This window comes from Apiospora phragmitis (genome assembly GCF_038363925.1).
Source record: "Apiospora phragmitis strain CBS 135458 chromosome Unknown utg000001l:1.0-2902119.0:1.0-2906034.0, whole genome shotgun sequence".
NCBI classification, from domain to species: domain Eukaryota; kingdom Fungi; phylum Ascomycota; class Sordariomycetes; order Amphisphaeriales; family Apiosporaceae; genus Apiospora; species Apiospora phragmitis.
The window spans coordinates 1344833-1368437 of NW_027117399.1; the positions used below are offsets into that span (position 1 = coordinate 1344833).

The window sequence follows — 23605 nt, forward strand, 5'->3', positions numbered from 1 at the left end:
GGCAACTGTGGACTGAACCATTGCTGCCACTTGATCTTATTAACCTCTGGATCCTTGGCCTCGACTCAACCGGATTGAACTGAACAGACACTGCACTGCCTCGCATTGAACTGCACCCAAACTGAGACTACCCGCTACGTCCAACGCCGCACCGTCACCGTCGCACGGTTTTGGTGTCCCAGTGACATTTTGAGAAGATCCCTCCACGTCCCCTTTGCGACTCTACCACACACTACGCAGCGCTACGAGCCGATCCAATCCAACGCAGCAACCCTCCTACGACGACCCTGAATTCTCGTCGTGCTTGAGTTACACCGTTTCGCGAACCACCCTTCATCTCCACATCAACACCCACGAGCTGACACCAAGAACGCCATCTACGACTCTCGGATAGCCTCTTTCGCCTTCGCCCCCGTTTCACGATACTTATTGGTGCTTGAGCCTCAACACCAAGGACAAATCCTTCAATATGTCGGGCAACCGAAACTACGACTTCCTAGTATGTCCCGTTATCTCTATTATCTACTACCACTGCCTGCCTACCCTACCCGTGATACCGCTCCTCCGTCCCTATGCCCACCCGACAGTCATCAAATGCACGCCGCCTCGACATGCGAACAGGAGTCTGGCGGCCCCTCTCGCAGGCTAGGAATTCCATCCGGCGGAAGACCTCGCGTCCTGGATCTGTCGTCGACAAGCGAGCCCCCTATGGCGCACCGCCGCCATCGCAGCAGCAGCAACAACTACAACAACAGAGAAATTCCACCGCTAACGATAGAATGCCCAATCAGATCAAACTCCTCCTCATCGGCGACTCGGGTGTAGGCAAATCATGCTGTCTGCTGCGCTTCAGTGAAGACTCCTTCACGCCCTCCTTCATCACCACCATCGGCATCGACTTCAAGATCCGAACGATCGAGCTCGATGGCAAGCGTGTCAAGCTGCAGATCTGGGATACCGCCGGCCAAGAGCGTTTCCGTACCATTACGACAGCCTACTACCGCGGTGCCATGGGCATCTTGCTCGTCTACGATGTCACGGACCAAAGGTCCTTCGAAAGTGAGTATAAAAGCTGTGTGGTTATAGTCAAGCGAACATAAGTACTAACCAAACCCCGCCAAAGACATCCGCACCTGGTTTGCAAACGTGGAGCAGCACGCAACCGAAGGCGTCAACAAGATCTTGATCGGTAACAAGTGCGACTGGGAAGATAAGCGCGTTGTTTCGACGGAACAAGGAGAGACTCTGGCCAAGGAGCTCGGCATCCCCTTCCTCGAGGTCTCGGCCAAGAGCAACATCAACATCGACAAGGCTTTCTACAGCTTAGCTGCCGACATCAAGAAGCGCATCATCGACACCGCCAAGTCGGAACCCACGGCCTCGTCTGTCAACGTGGCGCAGGGAGAGGGATCGGGCGGCTTGGGCAAGTGCTGCTAAGCGGACCTTGGTCTGCTAGGGTTTGGGGGATGTGCTTCGTATGCGTTCAAAACACACAGATAGACTCGACTTATCCGTGTGCAAGACAGTGCGGGGGATCTGGTCGGCCAGTCCACGCAGGTCGCTTTTACAACAGCGCAGACAAGAAATAGACAGGGAGGAATCGACCACGGGAGAAAGCATTTTTACCCAGGAGCTTTAGAAATGCCGTTATAGAAGGCGAGGAAGTATTGTCTTGGGTAAGCATGGGAGGCAGATTTGCTCCGTGAATCTGCCTCTTCAATGTGCCCCTACAACTGTTAACATCGATCCATGTACCTATGCATGGCAAAGCGCGACTCGCGATTCATTTACCTCCATGGCTTGCTGCGTCGCAGCAAGAGCGAAACCTCCTTGATGGGTTGCGTACAACTGCTCAGATCAAGAGCGAAGGCTATTGTCCACAGAGTCTGTACGCTGCTGTTTGGCGCGGTCCGAAAGGGAACGGGCGAGCCACAACAAATGTCTGAAATGGGAGGGTGGAGTTTGGTTTTGATATGGGTTTTAATACACTTTTCCGGCTGCTGTCTTTTTTGCCTCCGAAGTTTTCTATCCTTTTTGCCTCGGTGACTCGTCTTCTGGCTCCTCTGAGGTTTGTCTTGACCCATTTGCTATCATGAAAGAAAAACCTTGAGGGACTCTGCTGCGGCTATTTGACTCAATATCTCTCGAGAAAGATAGAAAGAATATTGCTCTCTTGAACACTCCGTTCTCGGATCACCTGGCATGAGGATATAGTCATTGCGGGAGTGGAGCAAAGCTTGCTTGTATGACCATGTACGGAATACCTAGTATGTCGAACTTTGACCCCTGAATATGCATCTATCGAAGACCCCTTTCGGCTCGAGACTCCTGGGATGTAAGCAATAGAGCAACTGTGGATAGTATCATAATGACGAGCAGGGTATATATAGTTGCAATATAGCATGGTCGTAGTGTAGATATATTTACAGTAGTTTACATTTGGGTACTAGCTTGTGTCTGTCTACCAGAGTATCGACGCGTTGATGGTCCGGGACTCCTCCCAAGTCTTAACGTCGCTATCCTCATGGCCCATCCTCAGCTGGAGCTGCCGCCGGTGCCAGTGCCGGACGAAGCGGCGCGCCTCGGCCTCGTCGAGGAACGGCACGATGAACCGGTTCCACCGCCGGTTCTCGTTCTTGAGCTTCTGTCGTTCCAGGGCCGTCCGCGAGAGCGACTCCGACGCTAGCTGTGCTGCCGGTTCTGCCTTTAATCCTCTTCCATTATCAAACTCCTCCCCGGCTCCCGTCCCTCCTGTCCCTCTTTCTACGCCCATGACGCTGGCGATTTGCTGCCGCACGGACTCCTCGGGCCCGCCCTGCTCCGAGGCCTTGAGCGAGCTCTTGCCGAAGGCCATGATGCCGCCGTTGTTTTGTGGGACGTCGGTGTCGAAGTCGCGGTCGAGGCCCTTGACGCGCCAGGGCAGGTTGCGCTCGGCGCCGTCCTCGTGGATGAGGGCGCGCAGCGTGGGCACCGAGAGGCGGCCGCCCTCGAGCACGAGCAGGACCAGGTGGCGCGAGCCGGCCTTGGCCATGAGGCGCTCGACCAGGGAGGGGGCGCCGTTGTTCAGCAGAGAGTCGAGGCGCGTGTAGACGGGCCGCTCGATGTCGTAGCGCTGGCTCTGCGGGATCAGGGTGAAGTGGCGAATGCTGGCGGCGTCAAGGTCCACCTCGTTGCCGTCCTCGTCGACGAGGAGGTCCTCGTAGCCCGCGAGGCTGTGCTGCTGGTCCGTCTTGCTCAGGGCGCGCAGCTTCTGCTTCAGGTTCAAATCCTGGTCACGAAGATTCTGGCGGGAGAGCGATTGCTGTGGGGTGCCAGTGCTGCCGCCTTCGTCGCCCGTGAGCAGCTGGCGGGTCCAGTTGCGCGCCCGCGCCAGCCGCCACAGCGTCGAGACCTCCTGCTGCCAGGCCGCGGCCGCGGCGCCGCTCTCGAACAGGACGTAGTACTGGCCCGCGGGCTCGAGGGTCTCGGGGTCGCGCACGGGAATGATGCGGTGGATGCCCGCCGAGGACCAGCCCTCGACGTGGCGCGCGGGCCCGCCCAGCTCGGCGCGGTAGAAGTCGGACTCGACGAGGGACTTGGGCGCGCCGCTCAGGACCAGGATGGCGCGGTTGTCGTAGCCGGGGTCGTCGTCTACATCTTGGGCGTAGGCCTGCAGGTCCTCGGGCACGGCAAGCGGCTCCGGCGGTGCCGCCTCTGCGTCTTTGTTGTTGGTCTTGGATCCGTCGGGAACAGCTCTTCGAACAGGGTTTTCTTGGGTTGCGGCGGCTGTTGGCTCGAGGCATGTGCGCTGGAGTTGGAGCTGGAGCTGGAGCTGGAGCTGGAGTTGGAGTTGGAGTTGGAGCTGCTACTACTATAGCGGCAGCAGCTGCTGCCATGCAGCAATTGGTCCGAGAGGGGGCGCCATGTCGTGGAGGCTGCTGCTGCTATAGTGGTACGCAAGAGCGGCCGCTGTAGCTGTCGTAGGGGCATGCCGCGCTGCAACCAGCTAGCCGGTGCATTGCATCTAGTACTCGGTATTGGAGGTTGGATTTTTCAAGGTCGAGGTTGGTGTTGGTCCTGTAGAGAACTGGGTTGAATAATTTCTACGCACAAGCCAATCAATCGGTACAGTGACCTACCTGGTCTAGGTTAACCTAGTCGTGTATACATCCATGTATGTTCCTGGATAATTCGATATCGTAGAACTCCGAGTCAATTCTATTGACTATAACTCCAGAAATTACCTTAGGTAATGTAATATCTGAACAAGCGTTGATTCCCCTTCCGATCATCCATGGTTATACCAGGTGTTTATTCGCAAAGTCCAAGATGTCCAATATCTAACAAGCTGTTTATTCGAGTGGTGGGGCTTTGGCTGTGGGAGCACATTTACATAGTGACTGACTGCCTGCTTTTAATGGTTTTTCTGGTGGGTGTGGTGGATCCCCTCGACTAATAATACACTGACTCAACTTGGTGATGGATTTGCAAGGTAAGTAAGTCCTCAGTCCTACATTACTCAAACCGCGTAATAACACATTCCTTTCCGCTGCAAAAGGCAGTGTCAGACGTATTCTCTTTTGTAATAATCTAATTCCTGCCATCCCATTATTCTGCCCCCACGACTGCAACCATGAGGACCGGATTCGACGGCAAGGTGCGTCCGCATACACAGGAGCTACCCAACCAGAAACACGCTGCCAAGGCGTATATATCTGGCCAAACATTTTACTCATCCGGCTTTGTCGTGGATGAGCTGTGCTACGTGGAGAGCACCAGTGGTGGCAAGAAGCACGAGGCTGTCGCCGTTCTGGGAGATAAGAGCGTCAAGCCAAACGTCGTCCTGCTTAGTCGTGCTCTGAAGGAAGCTGCTGGGCTTGACTTGGAGGGTACCGTCCACATATCGCCTGGTCCGGAAGCGCCAAGAGGGGCCAAATTGGTGGTTGTTCGGGAGGTGACACCTAAAGAGGCCGCGATATCGACGGCACCCATAGAGGAAGAGGAGCTTCACCATTGGGAATATCTTCTGAAGGGTCAACTGGGTGCGTTCGCATCAGCGCCGCGCTTATCGGCTATATGAAGCTAACTTATGGATAGATCTGTCCCAATACGTCTTTGCAGGCTCGGTCATAAACGACGTATATGTTCAGGGACCTAAGCGGTCTTTCAAGGTCGAGTCTGTCAATGGTCTCAAAGGTCATGTTGCCAAAGTGAGCAGAACCACCAAAGTCAGGGTCGTTCAAGACGACGACGACGAGGCTGCGGACTTCGGCCTTGCTCCGAGGAAGCTGGAGTTGAGTGATCTTCCATGCATGGCATATCAAACAGCGAAGATCAAGTTATTCTTTGACGGTTATGGCATCGGAATCGGTAACGAGACGTCATGTTGTATACCCATAGACGGCAGCAAGGGGACGGGGAAGACGATGCTGCTTGACCATATCGCCAACACTGGATGGGGCAAAGTCGTACGGATCAATTCTTCGGACAAAGTCAGCACAATCGACAACTATTTCGATACAGCAATCAGTTCAGATCGACAAACACTCATCCTAATAGACAACATTGCAAATCTAGTGGATCCGGAGAAGAGATCCACCGTCGGAGCCACAAACATCGTCGAAGCCCTACAAAGAGGGTTCGAGAGCCTGGCTGCCAAGACAAAACAACACCGAAGGCGCCCCAACGTAGCGGTCATCGTGACTTGCCGCGACTACCATGAAGACGTGCCTGAGTGTCTACGTACACGCCGTTATTTCTACAAACGCGTTACTCTCCCTATTCCCAATGCTACCGAGCGCAAGGACATTATCAGATACTATGAGCCCAGATTCCCCAAAGATTGTTACGAGGAATTCGTGTCTGATCTTGGCGAGCGAACACACGCCTACACCGGCGCTGATCTATTGGAACTATTGCTCGATGCCGAAACCACAATGTGCGAAAGAACGCGCAGATCACCCGAGGGAGAGATTCTCTGGGAAGACATTAAGCAAGCCTTGGCCGAAGTTCCTCCAACAGCCATGCATGATGTGACGCTTAAGCCGCCTACTGTTAACTGGAATGACATCGGAGGTTATAACGACGTCAAACAGGCTTTGCAGAAGGTTATCAAACGCACAGAAGTAAGTTGCGCAAGTGCACCAATCTTATGGGCGTTATACTTACATACAATTATTGCAGCCCGAGAAAACCCCTATACACAAACCACCAAAGGGTGTCATGCTCTATGGCCCTCCAGGTTGCTCCAAGACTATGACGGCACAGGCAATGGCTACAGAATCCGGTTTTAACTTCTTCGCAGTCAAGGGCGGCGAACTGCTGAATATGTACGTGGGTGAAACGGAACGCTCGATTCGCAACCTGTTCCGCCGGGCTCGTGAAGCAAGCCCGAGTATCATATTCTTTGACGAGATCGATTCGCTAGCAGGCTCACGATCTGGACCAGGCGGCTCCACAAGCGGCGGCGGCGTTCAGGCGGTGACCACCTTGTTGACAGAGATGGATGGGTTTGAGCAACTTGGCGATGTATTTGTCCTGGCAGCTACCAACCGGCCTGATGCCCTGGACCCGGCACTGCTACGACCTGGTCGCTTTGATGTGATGATCTACGTGCCTCTGCCCGACGAAAAGGCACGTGAGGCCATCTTCTCCCACAAAGCAAAGGAGCTGAACTTCAAGGACATCGACGCTGCCAAGCTGGCACAACAATCTGAGGGCTATTCCGGGGCAGAATTGGCACAAATATGCAACGGGGCGTTCGCAGATCACGATTACGATGGTCCCTGGCCCAATTTCATGGAAGGAGTCGAACGAGCCATCAGGAACGCACCAAAAGGGGTCACGAGAGACATACTTAACCACTTTGAGCAGTGGAATGATTCACGGAAGCACAATGGCTCAGGCTCGGGCGGCTTATTCCAGTTCGAGTAGTGTTCCAATAAGAAGAATCATAATTAACGATTCAATATTGTGCGAAGCTGAATAATCTTTGGTGGCTGCCAGCTATCCCACTGCTAAAGCTATCCATATTAAGCCGACTAACGCTAATCACTTGATTATTATATTACTAATTCGCTATATATTATGTTATCGGCTTTCCGGTTAGCTATCCTACAGCTAGGCCGTCGTCGAGAGGTATCGTCACCGACAAGCACCTACTCGGCCGCTTGTCCCATCGTAGCATTATTCCATTGTGTAGGTAGTTATGGCGGTCGTACAGGCTGGATAATTACTATCTAATGTAGTAAACAACGAAAGATATCTTCTCATTCCCGTTTCCAGCTGCTGTGGTCGGCCCTTCATGGCATAACCCGGAATTTGGCCGGTTGTGATAGTTAATACATACTGTTGGATGGTTGGCAGTCGGTAAGTTGAAACAACACAGTGCATGCTCCTGGATTGCCAGGATGTTTCGGCCTCGGTGTCAATTTTGTGACTGATAATGCTTGGGAGATTACTGCTTGCTCGCACCCGGCTACTAATTAGAGAATTTCCATCCATTACTATACAGCTATCTTGAATCATTTTAATGCCTCACTACACCCCATAAGCTTGATGTATGTTCGTACTCCTTGCAGGTCGGCTCGTATTTGTTGCGTGCGTTTGTCAACCGGGATCCCTCGGCTCGGACGGAGTTTTCTCAACGAGCGCTCTATCCGCATGAGCGTGTTTTTGTTGGTCACACTCTGCGTCGTTTTAGTAGCGTCAGCCACAAGCTCGCTCTCATCGTCAGACATCGCCTCGTCGGCGTTTCCGACGCCCTTCGCTAGGCCGGCCAACGTGCCCCGGCCCACAGGTCTCAGAGAACACTTATGCCCCCCGCCGTCGTAGAAGCAGTTGGCACAGGCTTGGTGGATCGGATCTCGAGGCAACGCAGGACTCGTCGTGACACATTGAGCCCACCGCCCGGAACCACCATAGCAGAATGTACAGCTATCCAATATGCTGTGCACATCACCCGTCACCTGTACCAGGGCAGCCCGAATGTTCTCGGCATATCCTCGAGTGGCGTTGTATGGCTTGTGCGATATCCCTTTTGTCGGGTTGGGCTCAAGGCTGTTCTTCGGGGTTCACATGAGCAATCCCTCTAGATGCTTGTTCATTATCTTGGTACTGAGCCGCACGTCGTCGATCTCAGGGTGGACGGCGCGGACGTAACGCCGGGATTCCGAGGCTTCACACGCCTCCCTGATGCTTGGAGGGGACGAGACTGGGCGGGCCGCCGAGCCCTGCGGCGTGGGAGGAGACGAGTTAGAGTCCATATTGGAAAGGGCACTCGTTGAGGTCGATATCGGATTGATCAGATAATTTGTACGCGACGCGGAACCTAGATGGATATAAGAAACAGGGGAAACTTTATTGGCCGGCCCTTAGGAAGGTATGGTGTTTCCAATGCCCTAAGTAGCAAACGAAAATGTAGCAGAGAGGGGCGGACATCGTTATGGTCGAATGCAGCGTGTTTGCTTCGAGGGACCAGGCGATACTTGGACGCTGGTTATATGTAGGGGACCGAGGAAGAGTACATTCGCCGTTTGCCTTTTTCCGTATAAACACCTAGGTTATGACGGATATGTACCATCTTCCCCTTGCCGGCTTTCAAGCCTTATCGAGTAGAACATAATGTCGTTATCGTTATTCTCAATTCTTCTTGATAATTAAATTTCTTATATAATATTATAATATAACCTATTAACTTATACTCTTTCGTGGTTTTATGCTTAATTAGTATGTTTCCTTTAGCTACCTCTTACACTGCGTACCTAGTAGATTAGATCCGCTTTGGCGAGCGGAGTGCGCTAGGGAGTATCTGAGTGCTACGGAGTACTTACTTTCAGACCAGTTGCCGTTTCCCTATCTATTCTGGTGTGTTTTGTCAGTTTTGGTGGTGGATCCACTGTTAGTATATTGAAAAAAGCCAGGTGGGTCTAGCGTCCGGCAACTGGTCTGAGTAGCTAAGATAAGTGCAAGCCTTCTAGTGACTTTAATGTCAGAATTGATGTTCATGAAGACTCGGCGGCTCCGACAAGGCTCAAGACCCTCCAGAGACTCAATACGGCTCCTCCCTCTGGCCTCCTGATGGACCTTTTGCGTGACATGGTCTTACTGCTTTGGGAGTCCAGTGAACTTAAGCCTGCCGGCGGTGTTTACGATGAGACCCGGGCTATTGGGAAGCCGAATACTATACAGCAAATGGGGAATCACGGTGTCTTCTCCCTGCTACGCGAGGATTACATGGAAACTGGGCTCTGGGTGGGCAAAGAAAATATGTACTGCTTCATCCTGATAGGGATTAGAGTACTGGAGGCGTACGACCGACATCTGACGACTACTACGGGTTCCAACTCATCTTGCGGCCGCGTCCTCGTGGTCGCCAGAGGCAATAGGAACGAAGAAGCACACCTACAGAGAATCATAAAGTTACTCGTAATGGTTGGTATAGGGGACCTAGCTTCTAGGCCCCTGCTCCTAGTGAAGTTGACTCGCGCAGGCCTGTCTCACCGCTTACTATCTCTATACCGCTTCGTTGTCGAGAAAAACAACAGCCCAAGCCGCTCAGGATACTGCTCCAAACGGCAAAGGCAACGTAGCCGGCAGAGACAGCAGTTGGCAGGCGTGGCGTTCCTATGGGCCAGCATGCTTGTGTCCGCAGCGCTGACCATCAACACGTCGTATTTTTCTTCGTCACAATCCCTTTTCATACACACATACACACACCTTCCCTCCCCCCCCCCACTCTCTCTCTCTTTTTCCCCTAGGAAGTCGTGCGGATATTGTCTGACCAGTGGCATATGCAAATCCAATTCGTACGGGATTTAAAGTTGTCGCCTTTGCGACCTACTTCTCCCTACAACTAAGGACTATTCCGTCAACGGAACAACGCGAACGGAGATTGCTGAAATCTCTAATTCTTCTCCTTGCCGGTGAGGTTTCAGGGAACTACTATTCGATTCAAATGGTTTTCCTAACACCTAAGTCTGTAGAGATCGTCGCAAACATGTCGCCGTCCAAGATATCCAGACAAGGCCAGACCTCCGCACTGTCTAGCAGTTGCTCCGGGAAAGGAAACAGGACGGAGCCATGAGCCTAGCCCTGAACTGGGCATTACTCTACAACTACCCGGACTCTGTCAAGGACGGGGTCTGAGTACAGAGGGCAAGGAAGGGATAAAAATGAACCCTTCAAATTTCGACCCCTGAGTCCAGAAAAGAAGACCACGGCCAATGAAATGTATTCACGAGGGAGGTCTGTGGCAACTTCGTCGCTAAATAGCTACACAAACACGTACACAAAAGACCCCGAGTGCGTGTCACCGGAAACTACAGCGCCATCATCCCCTCCCAGGCGACTATACCAAATGCTATGCCCTTATCGATGGAAACCCCTTCGACACCGCCACGCCCTATTCCAGAGGCAATTCATCAGGGACCCCCTCACTGGGTTTCCAATCTGGCACCACGTTTTTGAAGCCCCTTGTCTGCAAGACTCATAAACGAGACGAGTCTCTGATTTAGGCACGGTATTCCGTACACGATACTCGGCAGGACGCTTCACGCTTGCATCGCAGGGCCAGCATGAGCATGCAGTATAGTAGGGTGGGATACACCTGGTAGATCTCTGCGATGAATCTGTGGTGGGCTGTCCAAATAGAAGGCTTGATGTTCGACGTACAGGCAAACGAACACAAGTATGCATTATCTCAGTTGCTGACTTCGAAAATAAGTACAGGAGCCGAAACCTTCTGAAGCAATGTAGATGGTACACTCACTGCCGCATGTGTAGCTCCCGTCGTGCATTATCTGGATTTTGGTAGGATTAGACTTGGGTTTTGACCCCTGGATCGGCTAGGTTGCCCCTGAATGTGGCGGGCATCCTCGAGTCCTCCATTTGTTTCTTTCCCAAATGCTTGTTCGGTGGATGTATAAAAGTAACATCTTCGACGTGTTGACCACCAATGAGCTGTCTGGCTTCGCGGTCTACAATCACATGTCTTCATCGTTTGAGAGACGTACGTAAAATGAAATTCCGGCAACAACCGGGGAGCTTCTTTGTCTGTTCATTTCTCTTCATAATCTCGTGAGAGAAACAACGACTATATCCATTTATAGTATTGAACAACAACGCGCAATTATGACTAGGGAAAACGAAAACCGTGGCCAATACCCTGAGAATGCCCGTAATGCCCAATCCGCCCCAACGCCGGTCTCTGTGTCCCTCAATTGCAAAGAAAAAAAACGCCTCGCCCTCAAACCCCTGAAATGACAGAAAGGAGGAAAAGTGAAGTATGAATATGTAGACCAGAAGAAGCTTAGGCTGATGCAAAGCTGCCTGACCCAGCAGGGAGCTGATGGTGGAGGTAGGTGATGCGTATGATGTACTGTGGTCCTGTCCCGGGCGCAGGAGTCGTGTTTTAACAGCATTTGTTCCTGGGCTTGGTGATCTCGACCTGCCCATTCTGCTCTGCCTGGTTCTGTCCCTGGTTTTCCATGGTCACAGCAGGCGAAAATCCGGGTGAGAACAGCCAGCTCCTCCTATCGCGGCCAACCCTGAAGCTACCCCTGCCGTTCATACCGTCGAAGTAGTCGTTGCCAATGCCTCCCTCAAAGGGCGTGCCTGGAGTCATCGTAGCAGCAAGAAGCGCTTGTTGCATCTTTCTGTTTTGCTCGACGAGCTTCCGCGTGACGACCCTGAATACCTCCTCAACGCCCTCTCCGCTCTCGGCGCTGATTTCATGGCAGGCATCCCAGCCTACCTCCTGACCCCAGAACCCGCTGCTTCGTTTACTACTCGGGCTGCGTGGTTCTCCCTGGGCCAGCGCTGCTCGTGCCTCCCATGCTGACCTGGCTCGCACCAGGGCCGGGGAATCCCGTCATGCCGGTAGGGGTGGCAGTGGGCGGCGGCGTGTTTCCCTGGCCGGGGGCCAAGTTCTCAGCGACGTATGCTATGCACCTCTCGAACGGCACCTCGCGGCGCGCGGGCTCGCGGGCCACGATGTCGGCTTTCGTTCCAACCACATGGAGGACGATATCGGGGGGTAGGTTTCGGCGGAGCTCGGTCAGCCACATGCCCATTTCGGCAAAGGACTGCGCGTCCGTTATGCTGTAACACAAGATGCAAGCATTGGCGCCACGGTAGTAAAGTCGCGATATTGAGCGAAATCGTTCTTGACCGGCTGCAGGAAAGTAGGCGATATGTCAGCAAAAGAGAATGCACGAGTAAGGGAAGGAGAGATTACTCACCAGTATCCCAAATCTGCAAGCGCACCACAGTATCGGTATCACTGTCGATAACCCGCTTCGCCATGAAGCTCGCACCGACCGTCGACGTCACTTGCGACGGATTGAATGCGCCCTTGCAGAAGCGCATCACCAGGGATGTCTTGCCGACGCCTTGGGAGCCGAGCACCACAATCTTGGCCTCGAGGGAAGACATGGTGGTGTTGGGCTTGAGAGGCGTGCTAAGCCCCAGGGGAGAGGAAATGTGATACGATAAGCTATATACTTAGCGCAAGGCCAGAGCACACAGGGAGGAGATAGACAGTGTTGAATGGCCCGCCTCGAGCGAGAGCGAGAAAAAAAAATAACTCTCTGTCCGTCTGGGCCAAAGGTCAAAAAAGAGAAAATGTTTCAAAAAGACCACGAGACCGGCCGACCCAGCGATAGGGTATTTCTGCCAGCTCAGGTGAGGTGGTTCACCGATCGACGAGTAGGCTAGGAAATCGGAGTTGCTGCCGTCATGCTACTGCAGGTAGGTGTTGGATTTTCCGGGATGGAGGGGCAGACCGGAGTAGCCAGCAGCAGAGGGCAAAAGCAAGTGAAGAGATTGAGTCTTCAGAAAGATAGGAAGTATGCAAAAGGCACACGGCTCGGCTGCAGCGCGGGGAGTGTGTGCGTGAAATAGGTTAAAAGAGTGACAAGAAACGAAAGCAGATGCGTCAATCCATCCCAGTGGTGTGTGGTGTTGTAGGAGCGAGGAGCGAGGAGCGAGTGAATGGTAGGATGATCACCGCCGCCCGAACTGACTTACTGTAGATAGCGAATAGCAATTGGCTTTTTCTTGCACGATCAGATGGGAAACGGGGTATGCGATGCGACAAGTAACAGGGACTGGCTGCCCAAGCCTCCCACACGCCCGCTGTAGATTCCCACTAATGCACTAGCCTGTACCGTAGTGTAGGCGCCCTAATCAGATAATGCAAGCCTGCATGCAATAATGCAACGGGGGGTGCAAGGGAAGCCTCCTCGTTGGTGATGGGCGATGCGTCCAACGGAGTCATGCAACGCGCCAGATACGCCATGCCGCCCTGACGTTGGAATGAAATGAACTGTAGCGTCTCCCGGGTTCCTCCTTCTCAGTACATACCACTCCCATCTATTGTGCCTTACTATATACGTTCCTTTGCCGACGACAAGCGCAGTGTACTCATTACTGTACCCAGCAAATGTGTCTGCATAATATCCATGCCACCCACTGGTCTGTTAGCTCCTGTTAGCGCTCGCTTTCTCCAAGCCTCCTCCTTGTACATGATCCACCCCCGAGAAAGGAAAGTCGACAGGCTCTTGCACCAATCATGTGGTGCCAACTCCAGATAACCGTTTTTGGGGTATGTAACCGAGAAACGAAGCAATTGCATCATCAAAAGCGGTGAGCAAAGTGATTCAGCTTGGCTGTGTATATCATTTGCAGCTTGCCGAGGCTCGCCGTGTGACTGCTATGCGTGATGCCAATTTTCGGTTGTTGTTGTTCTTTAGTGAAGGGGGGTAAGATACATTCTCTTGGCTTTCTTTGTGATTCCCTAGTTGCATCTGTTTTATGTACAGCAGTGTATATTCCGTGTATATTAGAGTATATAAAAACGATATCTCTTGATACAATTCTAGGTCCGCTAGTAAATGTGTCATGCCCCCTGGATCATTACAACTTGGAAGATTTCGGCTTCTTCCACTCAGGCGAAGCCAGCTGGTCATAGACTCGGTGGCCCAGGTTGTCTCTGGGCACGCTCGTAACATGGCTACCAATGTTTGATATGTCGATCAACAAAGGATCCAGCTGGTCGATGCTGGAGCATCCGATCAAACGCATGTTCATCTCCATTTCCTCCTTCAGGAGTTGCATGGCCCGGTCCACTCCCTCCAGCCCATAGGCACTCATGGCGTAGAGGAAAGGCCGGCCGAGACCAACCCCCTTAGCTCCGAGGCAGAGCGCCTTGATGATATCCGTCGCGCGGCGGACGCCGCCGTCGATGTAGACTTCAATCTTGTCCTCGAGACCGAGCTGGCGAAGGACGGGCATCGTCTCGGCCAGAACCTCGATACCTGAGCGCGCAAAGTCGAGTTGGCGGCCACCGTGGTTGGACAAAACTACGCCATCAACACCCATTGTTACCGCTTTCAGCACGTCCTCAACTCGCTGCACTCCCTTGAGGATGATGGGCATCTTGGTGATGCTCTTGAACCACGGGATGTCTTTCCACGAAAGGGAAGGGTCGATGAAGGAGGATATCGCGCGAGCCGCACCCTGCGAGTTGTCCGTCTCCTGGCCAGACTGTACATTGGAGCCTTGATCGGTGAACTTGGTCCGCATGTCCTTCTCCCTTCGGCCAAGCTGCGGCGCATCGACCGTGATGAACAGACCCTTGCAACCTCGCTTCTCGGCGTGTTTGACGATGCGCTCTGTGATGGCACGGTCTGAGTTGACATAGAGCTGCATCCATTGGACCTGGTCTCCCTCGGCGGCATCCATAATCTCGTCGAACGAGCAAGACGCAAGAGTAGGGATCATCTGGACTACGTTGTGCTTCCTCGCTGCGCGAGTCAGCACCACCTCACCTTCAGGATGCCCGAGTTTGCCCAATGCCGTCGCCGTCACGTAGAAAGGTATGTCGACCTTGGTCCCGAGCATGGTGGTCGATATATCGACGTCCTTGACGTCGACAAGAACTCTGGGCCTAAACCATATCCTGTGGAAAGCCTCGTGGTTCTCGCGCAATGTCTGAACACCTAATTAGTGGCCCATTTTACAACAGAGAACACCCGGCCTGGCTAGGTGTGCCGTCACTCACAATTTCGTCGTCAGCCGCACTTGAGTAGTATCCCCAAGCACCCTTCTTCATGATTCTCTTGGCCACTGCTTCGAAATCCAACAAGTTGTAGCATTGGGCGAGGGCGGGCTTGTCGGCGATGCGCTGCTGCCGTGCTTCCTCTTCGGGGTCGGATTCTTTCTCGACGGCAGCGACCGTGTTCATGTCGACGGGACCGAGGTGCTTTGACTTGTCGAGATACTTGTCGAGCGTGTCGGGCGGGTGGATGGGTTCGAACTCTTCGGTTGCATCTTTGCCCTATGCGCCAAGCTGTCAGCTCAAAGGTGGTGGCGGCGGTGGCTTGGAACTTGGGAGATTTAACTGACGGCATATTTCAGAATTATCTTCGGTCCACCGGGATGTTCTGAAGAGGCGGTTAGAAATGAAAGACATTGCGGGCGCATTGGGGTGCGGGAACGGACCTGGGAGAAACTCGGTCACATCGTAGGCATTGCCCTTAGAGCTACGGTCAGCGCGAATTCTGGTCAAGTCGGCATGTCAAGTGCTCGTACATGAACTATGACCCAGCAAGAGTTCTTGTCATTGTGTTTGGCAACCTCGACCCCGGAAAGCGGCATGTCGAGCTGCTTGCTTCTTCTTCTAGCGGAGTAATTGCTTTTTGGGTGGCTTGGAGTTCAGAGGTCAGACGTCCTCCGGAAGTAATATAGTCGTTATAAGTAAGTAGGTACTCTCACTACTGTATGCGGTCAGGCTTTGTCGTCAGAAACCGCAATTTCCCTTCTTTGGCAAATGTCTCTTCTAGATACTGAGCAAGAAAGGCAAGTCAAGGAGCAACGGGAGTGGCGGGCCAGCGATTGCAATTGAAACCAAAATCAGGACACACGTTGAATGCCGAGAATTCTCCACTAGATAGAGCCGATGGTCGCGACGACTGGGCTTGGAGGAGTTACTAACCGGCGCGTTCCAAGCGTCATCCGTCCAACCAAAGCATCGATCATCTGGCGTTCCACTCGCCGCCGACGCTACTGAGTCGCTATGTATCGCTATGTACATATGCATCTGCTCTCCACCTGTGGGGAAAAGCTGGGGTGCGGAGAAGTCGTCCACACGCGTCGGTCGTTCGGGTCAATATAGCACGGGCGGAGGGATCTCTCTCTCTTATCGATATCTCATCGTCATATATATACATAAGGATAGAAATTACATGGCTATGCATGATTCTCACTTGTACGCTATTCAGTGGCATCTGGGCTTGTTTCGCTCTAAGCGATTCGCGTAGTAGATCACTTGAGCAAGGGAATCCCCGAGACGAGAGATACGCTGCCCAAGTGAAGTGGTGCTACATTGCCAATGATGTCATAACTGAAGAGCTTATATTCTAGTAGAAGCAAGCCCCTTATCAGATATGAACAACTCCAAGGTGAATAAGTTGCTGATTAATACGCACGCTGGCGCTGCTGACATATGTAAAAATTGGAAATCGACTACTGTGCATCTTACATTAGTTTAGGTAGCTCATGGTAGATAGGTATATAATCGTATTCGAACTCACTCAATGCATCAGTACCCGCAGACCCTGGGTTTGACATACAGAACCTCTTTTTGCCTGCTGCTCATCCAAAAGGGCATACCTATACATCACCAGAAAGAAAGGAAGAAAAATACAAAACGTCTACCAGACCAGCTTACCGAAGATGCCGACGCACGGGCACGCAGTGGCTACCGCCAATGGACACACCGTAGCCGAGACAGATGTCTACGAAATGGTCGAGGGGAACGTGTACTTCCCGCCGGGGTCCATCAAGAGCGAGTACTTCAACAAGACCGACCACAGCACCCACTGTCCCTGGAAGGGCGACGCGAGCTACTACACAATCACAGTTGGTGGTATGTACGTTCTGTAGAAACCCCGGCTTGATCATGCTCACCCACATTCCTAATTTGGCGGGAAAAGGAGCGCTTGAGCGCGAGATGATGAGAGCCCATCTGAGAGCCAAGGGGTTATCTCATGATTCTACGTACAGAAACCCTTTACTAATGGAGCATGGCATACATAGGCGATGAGTTAAAGAACGCTGCATGGTACTATCCCGAGACCAAAGAGAAGGCAGCACACTTCAAGGATTATGTCGCATTCTGTAAGTTCTTAGCCTCCCGCTCGCTGACCTTGGGATAATAGTATATACCACATTCTATGCATACGGACAAATAACTTACCAAGACCCATAGACAAGACAAAGGTCAATGTCACAACTGACTAGCATCAAAAAGGATAGCAACGAGTAGTAAAGAAGGACGGAGAAGGTATAATGAAGAATCATCCAGGTCCCTTAGGCACGAATTCATCCGAATTCATCCGCCGCAGCGGCAAGGGGAAGATCAGGGTAGTCCAGTCTGTGTAACTGATCCAGATTTTGACTAAGAATTACTAAGAATTGAAAGGGTATATACTTTTACGCGTCATGTAAGCACAACATAATTTCACTCGTCTCAATATAACGTCAAGGCCTTCTCCTTGCCAGTCATCCCACCAACCTTCGTAAGATCTCTCGGCGACCAATGTCGCCCTCCAGAACTATATGTACACCGCTACCCGGATGAGCCAGCTACTTCCGTTTGCTGAAATGAGGAGAGGAAAAGAAAAGCCGATCACCAAGTCCCCTAAGCGGAATCGGAGGGCTTGGGTCCTTCAGCGGACGCCGGGAGCGGCGCCGGCTGGTCCTCGCCACAGAGCTCCTCGAGGGTCTTGCGCTTGGTCTCGGGGATGCACAGAGTGGTGAAGCAGCCGAGCAGCATAAAGAGGGCGTAGATCTCGAGGACGTGGTCCAACCAGGGGCTGTCGTTGTCCTTGGTGGCGCCGCGCGACTTGAGGGTCGAGATGGCGCCCTGCCCGATGATGGAGCCGATCTTGCCCGAGGCGGCCGAGATACCGTGGGCGGTGGACCGGTAGCGTGTGGGGAAGACCTCGCCGGGCACGATGAAGGTGGTGGCGTTGGGGCCGAAGTTGAAGAAGAACTGGGCCAGGACGTAGATGACCAGGAGACCGTTCTGGTTGTGTGCGGCAATGTAGTTGTAGCCGAAGCCCATGACCACAAAGAGGATGGTGAGGATGATGAAACCACCCATCTGGATCGTCTTGCGGCCAAGGGTGTCAACGGTGGCGACAGTGACCCAATAACCGGGGACGGCACCGGCCAAGACAATGATGAGGTTACCAATGGCAGTGTTGTACAGGACCTCGTAAGTGCGTGCGTTCTTGGTCGAGTAACCGATGATCTTGAGGATAGTGGCGTTGTTCAGGGACAGGCCATAGTCTTTTCACCATTTTCAGTACAGTTCAAGAGAGATCGAGCCACAGGTGTACTTACAGGCAACATCCAGCATGAACCAAGACCCTGCGGTACCGAGTAGAAGGAGGCCGTTCTTCGGGATGCTGAAGTGACGGATGAAGTCTGCCCAACTTGCTTTAGGGATTTGCATCTTGTCCTGGGCAGCGTCGCGGGCTTGGATGCGAGAGACCTCGTCGGGCTTGCCCTCAATCTTGCCAGACATGTAAGCCTTGACATCATCGGCAGCCTTCTCGACATCGCGACCGACATCGAAGGTGTAACGCTAAAAAAGGTCAGTGCGGCCCATACACCAAGGCATAGATTGGTACTAACAGGAGTCTCTGGAATAGTCAAACGGTAGTAAAGGGCGATGGTGGCAGGGATGGCACCAAAACCAATAACAACACGCCACATCTTGTCAACAGCGATAGCACAGTCACCACCGCAGTGCTTGGTGTCAGGAGATTGGGATAGAGATTGCTTAAAGCCAGCGGTAACGCAGAGCATAACGATCGCACAGCACTACAATTTGTTTAGCTTGGTTCCAACTGTAATAGGGGGTTTAGTTGTTTGCCTACCAACTGGCCAAGACCTTGCATGGCGAAGACTGCTCCCATCATTGCGCCTCTCCACTTTGTTGTAGCAAACTCTGATGTAATAATACTCGAAAGAGGATAGTCACCACCAATTCCGATACTAGTCAGACGTCAGCTGTGGTCATAGTATGATACCATATAGTATGTTGACTGTCAGGGGTTTGACTGAAGCCATACACAGCCCCTGACCGACCCACCATCACAACAGCTCTTGATTCACTGCTTTGACTTACCCCATGAGGACTCTCCAGAAAATAATGAGGCCGACAACATCAACAGATGGACTATTGGAGCTTAAAGCCTGGGCGACAGTTGCGAAGATGATGATGATAAGCTCAAGACCGTACATCTTCTTACGACCAACGTGGTCGGCAAGGTAACCGAACCCGAGTTGACCGATGACGGTTCCGGCAGAGGTAGCAAGCTTAATGGCATTGTCGGAACTGGCGGGCATGGTCCCGGTGCTGGGATAATATACTATGCCCAACATGAGTGTCAACAGCGACACGGCGAAGATATCGTAACTAGTACATCTGAGTCAGTTGCTGCTGTCTTGAATGTGCCATCACTGTTCCATGTAAACCCGGGGATAATTATGAAATCTAGCACGAGCAGGATATCGGCGGTAGCGAAATATGGGGGTTACGGGAAGGATAAAGAACTAACCTGTCTGTGAAGAAACCAACACCAGCGACAACGACGGCTCTGTATTATGTCAGTAAGTACTATCCTTAACCTTCTAAATCGCAAAGTCTTGGCGGGCTGTCATACCTGACGTGGTACCAGCCGAAGGGCGCAGCATCGATCTCAGCAAGAGCGAGACGGCGCCGCTCGTTGGGATCCTGGATGTGGAGGAAGCCATTGTGATAGTTGTGGTAGGCAGCGTTGCCGCCGGACGTCTTGGTGACGGCGGCAGGGGCCTTCGGTGCCTCGAGCTCTCCCGACATTGTTGGGCTGTGTCGGTGTACTATTCTTGTGTCTAGCTTTCTTTGGTAGCAATAGGCCGATATGTATGGGGTATTAGCGAACCCTAACTGTGGTGCCTTTCAGAGGAAGATGCCCAACTAATAAACAATATGGGCTCAAAAAGGAGATAGGGCCAAGAGTAATATGGCTTGGGGTTGAACGGTCGAGGACAGGGGAGGAAGGAAAACAAAAGGCTTGTCTCACGCGACGGGATGTCTTCTCTTAAATCATCTCCAGGCAGAGATGAACATGGCATTCATCCCTCCCAGAGGAACGGTTCCCGAAGCTCCAACTGGCCAGTCAGCCTGCACGTGTATGTTGTCCCCACCATCGGTCTGAGAAGCGACTAATTTGGATGGCCCCGTCCTGGTTGCCAGTTCGCTCAGCTCGAGATGACCACCATCTGGTGCTAGGCCTGAAGGCAAGGATTCATCTGCGGATCGGCGCAGCGCCTGGATATGGTACATATGTACCCCATGCACTGGTAGGGATGTGTCTATGCATGTTATATGTAATGAAAGCGTAGACAGCTCCACTGTTCGGTCAACGAATATAGCCATGTACAAAAGCTGGAAATTTCAGCCCATGCTTATTAGTCCTTCTGCATCAACATAGGCGATGGGCATCGGATACATGGTAGCTCAAGAGGGCGGCGATCCTGCATGTCTGACCTACATGACCGGACGCTGTTCTTTAGCAATCCTTGAAGGATACAGCAAGTCTATCAAGAGATGACTGTCGCGGGTGGCTTACTAATCTAGTAAGAATCGCGAATTACAGTTTGATGGTACACCCACGTGGGTTCCTGGAAGTTACGCCCCCTGTAGAGTAGCTCTTCTGGGATCCATAGACGACATCCCAAACAGACGGTTGCGCTATTTGGGTAGACCATCTGGCCTCTCCATCAGCCCACAAGAAGCCGTCGGTTCGCATGCGGGTGTCTGCGTAAGGCACTTCGGACGGCTCACGGCTGTCGGAAAGTGACAGAATATGTAGAGACGATAAGAGAATTTGCTAATCGGTATGCGTATTCGGCTCCACCGAGTTCTGATGGGCGCATTGATTCCTTCCAGGGAAGATTTTCTACAGGGTAGTAGATAATACGGCGTTGCCTTTGTATCCTAGGTAGGTATACATTAGAAGGTAGGATTCTTCTGATAAACAGACGACGAATTAGAGTTGACGCCCCAGGCACGTTCTGCCAAACCGGCATTTTAATTGGTCAGTGGATCTGGAGACCCAGATCCCATGGCGGGGAAGGAGACTACGCCTCCCGGCCAGGGCTAGAGACTGTTATAACAGGAGAGAACTCACAAGTGGGCTCGCTTGAGACGCCAGAAAATACACCCTTGTCGATGGGCGCAATACAAGACATCTGCGGATTAATTGTCATGCATACTTCCTGATGAACGGAGGAAGAGAGCTCAAAGATATATCGGAATATATGGTCTAGATACCGCTTGCTCTACGTCGGCGACCGTTATTTAGTGAAAATAACGAGACTGGCTTGAAAATTGCATGTTGTCGTGCGATGTCTCACACGACTGCTGAAGACGTCGAGGGAAGGCATAACAAGCCTTACCAAGACATCGCCAAGTCGCGCGGCGTCTTGTCGGCGGGATCGCAAAAGCTTCGCATGCTGACAAGCCTTTTGGCACGCCTTGGCTTTCGCCATCGGCAATGGATGAACAGGTAAATGATGGCCGAGAAACTTCACCCGACGGGAGTAGCCTGAGACAAAAAACCCATGGCGAATTGCTCTTGCACTCACGGGGTCAACCCGGTAGCTTGGCGGCCAGTCCTTCAGCCGATTCGTGAGAGGAATCCACGTCGACCAAAATATCATTCAGCTATCTCATGACTCTTTTACAGATGTTAGTCGCTCTGTAGTAGGGATCGGGAATAACAAGGCAAACACTCAAGTCTCTTAGTAGAAGACTTAAGATGGCCTAGTTCTACGGTCGTCGGATCTTAGCTACGCTGAATAGGTATGCACTCAAGCGCTCAGTAATCCAACATTTGTCGCTTATTGACAGCAAATCTTAACCGTCGTTCTTGGATGAACAACTCCCACGCACATAACCGTTCTATATTCGGTGATCTAATCCTTGCTATATGCGCAGTAGCCCATGCTCATTTGTGGCCAGGCACTTACTGGAGCATACGCCCAAAGGCATTGACGGGCTGCTTTAGAACCAATTTGGAAATCATAACCGGCAGGGGTATGTATCCATGACTTTATGAGGAGGAATGTACTCCCTATCGCGCAGCTACCTTTACTAGTAGGCACTTTTAGAGAATTCTATGAGCCTCAGAACTGGTCGGCGAGCACGCATGGATGTTGCTGACTCTGAGGCTCCATAACTCCTGCCAGTTCACCATGTTCATTCGAGAATATTGGCGAGAACTACGGCATCATAGTTCTGGAACATGCCGCTTTTGTAACCGTTAATCAGACCTCGACGACTTTGTCGTCTTCGTCATCATCATCGGCAGTAACTTCAGTAGGTGCCTGAGTGGCTGCGTCCGCTTCGTCACGCATTAGCATATTGGCCAGGCGCTCGCATGCTTCCCGCACTCCTTCATCGGCGACCTTCTTGTGAGTTTCCCGAACGACTGGATACACTTGAACAGCCCGCATGTGCTCGCGGGCCTCTCTCGTACTGGTCAGGAGTAGAAGCGTCTGTAAGTGCGTCTGTATAATGGCCGAATCCGAGTCGCGTTCTTTGTCTGGGGGTAGCAATTGTAGGTCGGGTAGCATTGCCATTGTCTCTTCCTCGTCGAATTCTTCATTGCCAATGATGGGCAACAAAACATACGGTAATATGTTGATATCATCCTCGTCAAGGAAAGCTGGGTGCGACGGCACGTCAAAAGCGACGTTCTTGATGGTGGAAGCGACACCCTTCCTCCTGACGTGTGACTTATGCTCGGTAAACACCTTGAGCTTGGTGATGGGAATTACTCCGTCGTAGTCTTGTTTCCGGACAAAATAGTGGCGCAGCTCAGCATGTTTGGTCAAGTCGGCAAAGAGGTACGAGAGATGATCGTAGTCTGCGTCCTTGTTGTAGGTACCCTCTGCACCCTTTACAAACAGGTCCATCAACTGGTTCATGACCAGGTCGTCAGACCCAAGCTCCTTTGGCGGCGACTGTTTTCTGGCAAGAATAGATTGAAATGCATCCCACTTGGCCAGATTGGCCAATAACATGGATAGCAAGTTTGCGTTAGGCTCATTTGGAAGCTATAACGATGCGTTAGCTTTACACCAGATAAGAACCCGCCGCAGGAAGAGTACTTACCGTAACAAAGCTCAGGATAGTGTCGAGGAACTTTTCGTCAGTAGCTAGATTCTCAAGAACCTCTCGATCAGCTGAAAGATTGATAAGTATGGTTATAACATGCTCGGCGATTTTCTGTAAGATATTAGAGACAGGGGAACCCTCCAAGAAGTGAAAATTTCGAATACTAGACATACAGGATGGTCTTTGACCAATAACTTCAAGTTCTTGATCGGTACGAGTTTGTCGGCTTTGAAAACATCGGGCTGCGAGGTCGAATACGGAACCAGATTCTCTATCGCAACAAGTCGAATCTGTTGACTTGGATTCGTGATGAACCCAACTAGCTCCTCTAATTCTGTGGGCATTGTGAGAGATAGGTAGTGCGTGTTGCGATACAGATCATATATGTCT

The 23605-nt window shown here is 52.1% G+C and overlaps 9 protein-coding genes across 9 annotated transcripts; 3 read left to right on the forward strand and 6 right to left on the reverse strand.

Moving 5' to 3' along the window:
• Positions 1-469: 469 nt before the first annotated feature.
• Positions 470-1437, forward strand: PG994_000414 (gtp-binding protein sas1; the record flags this gene model as incomplete). The annotated part of the gene is made up of 3 exons (XM_066851823.1): positions 470-499; positions 792-1059; positions 1124-1437. 3 exons carry the CDS (start codon positions 470-472, stop codon positions 1435-1437), a joined length of 612 nt encoding a protein of 203 aa, XP_066722455.1.
• Positions 1438-2461: 1024 nt separating this feature from the next.
• Positions 2462-3969, reverse strand: PG994_000415 (uncharacterized protein; the record flags this gene model as incomplete). The annotated part of the gene is made up of 2 exons (XM_066851824.1): positions 2462-3750; positions 3852-3969. 2 exons carry the CDS (start codon positions 3967-3969, stop codon positions 2462-2464), a joined length of 1407 nt encoding a protein of 468 aa, XP_066722456.1.
• Positions 3970-4612: 643 nt separating this feature from the next.
• PG994_000416 (uncharacterized protein) lies at positions 4613-6912 on the forward strand (the record flags this gene model as incomplete). Its single annotated transcript, XM_066851825.1, has 3 exons — positions 4613-5021; positions 5077-6104; positions 6163-6912. The coding sequence occupies 3 exons, from the start codon at positions 4613-4615 to the stop codon at positions 6910-6912; spliced, it is 2187 nt and encodes a 728-aa protein (XP_066722457.1).
• Positions 6913-8051: 1139 nt separating this feature from the next.
• On the reverse strand, positions 8052-8243 carry PG994_000417 (uncharacterized protein; the record flags this gene model as incomplete). Its single annotated transcript, XM_066851826.1, has 1 exon — positions 8052-8243. The coding sequence occupies one exon, from the start codon at positions 8241-8243 to the stop codon at positions 8052-8054; it is 192 nt and encodes a 63-aa protein (XP_066722458.1).
• Positions 8244-11389: 3146 nt separating this feature from the next.
• On the reverse strand, positions 11390-12411 carry PG994_000418 (ras family domain-containing protein; the record flags this gene model as incomplete). Its single annotated transcript, XM_066851827.1, has 3 exons — positions 11390-11702; positions 11767-12151; positions 12219-12411. 3 exons carry the CDS (start codon positions 12409-12411, stop codon positions 11390-11392), a joined length of 891 nt encoding a protein of 296 aa, XP_066722459.1.
• A 1482-nt stretch (positions 12412-13893) lies between these two features.
• Positions 13894-15684, reverse strand: PG994_000419 (FMN-dependent dehydrogenase; the record flags this gene model as incomplete). Its single annotated transcript, XM_066851828.1, has 5 exons — positions 13894-14970; positions 15041-15316; positions 15385-15422; positions 15481-15514; positions 15571-15684. Coding segments are annotated over 5 exons (1539 nt in total), but the record flags the coding sequence as incomplete, so codon positions are not given.
• A 1029-nt stretch (positions 15685-16713) lies between these two features.
• Positions 16714-17195, forward strand: PG994_000420 (uncharacterized protein; the record flags this gene model as incomplete). Its single annotated transcript, XM_066851829.1, has 2 exons — positions 16714-16906; positions 17077-17195. 2 exons carry the CDS (start codon positions 16714-16716, stop codon positions 17193-17195), a joined length of 312 nt encoding a protein of 103 aa, XP_066722461.1.
• Positions 17196-17680: 485 nt separating this feature from the next.
• On the reverse strand, positions 17681-19891 carry PG994_000421 (acid phosphatase pho5; the record flags this gene model as incomplete). Its single annotated transcript, XM_066851830.1, has 7 exons — positions 17681-18333; positions 18388-18631; positions 18682-18870; positions 18927-19044; positions 19178-19468; positions 19611-19649; positions 19716-19891. The coding sequence occupies 7 exons, from the start codon at positions 19889-19891 to the stop codon at positions 17681-17683; spliced, it is 1710 nt and encodes a 569-aa protein (XP_066722462.1).
• Positions 19892-22362: 2471 nt separating this feature from the next.
• On the reverse strand, positions 22363-23559 carry PG994_000422 (uncharacterized protein; the record flags this gene model as incomplete). The annotated part of the gene is made up of 3 exons (XM_066851831.1): positions 22363-23154; positions 23213-23326; positions 23389-23559. The coding sequence occupies 3 exons, from the start codon at positions 23557-23559 to the stop codon at positions 22363-22365; spliced, it is 1077 nt and encodes a 358-aa protein (XP_066722463.1).
• Positions 23560-23605: the final 46 nt, after the last annotated feature.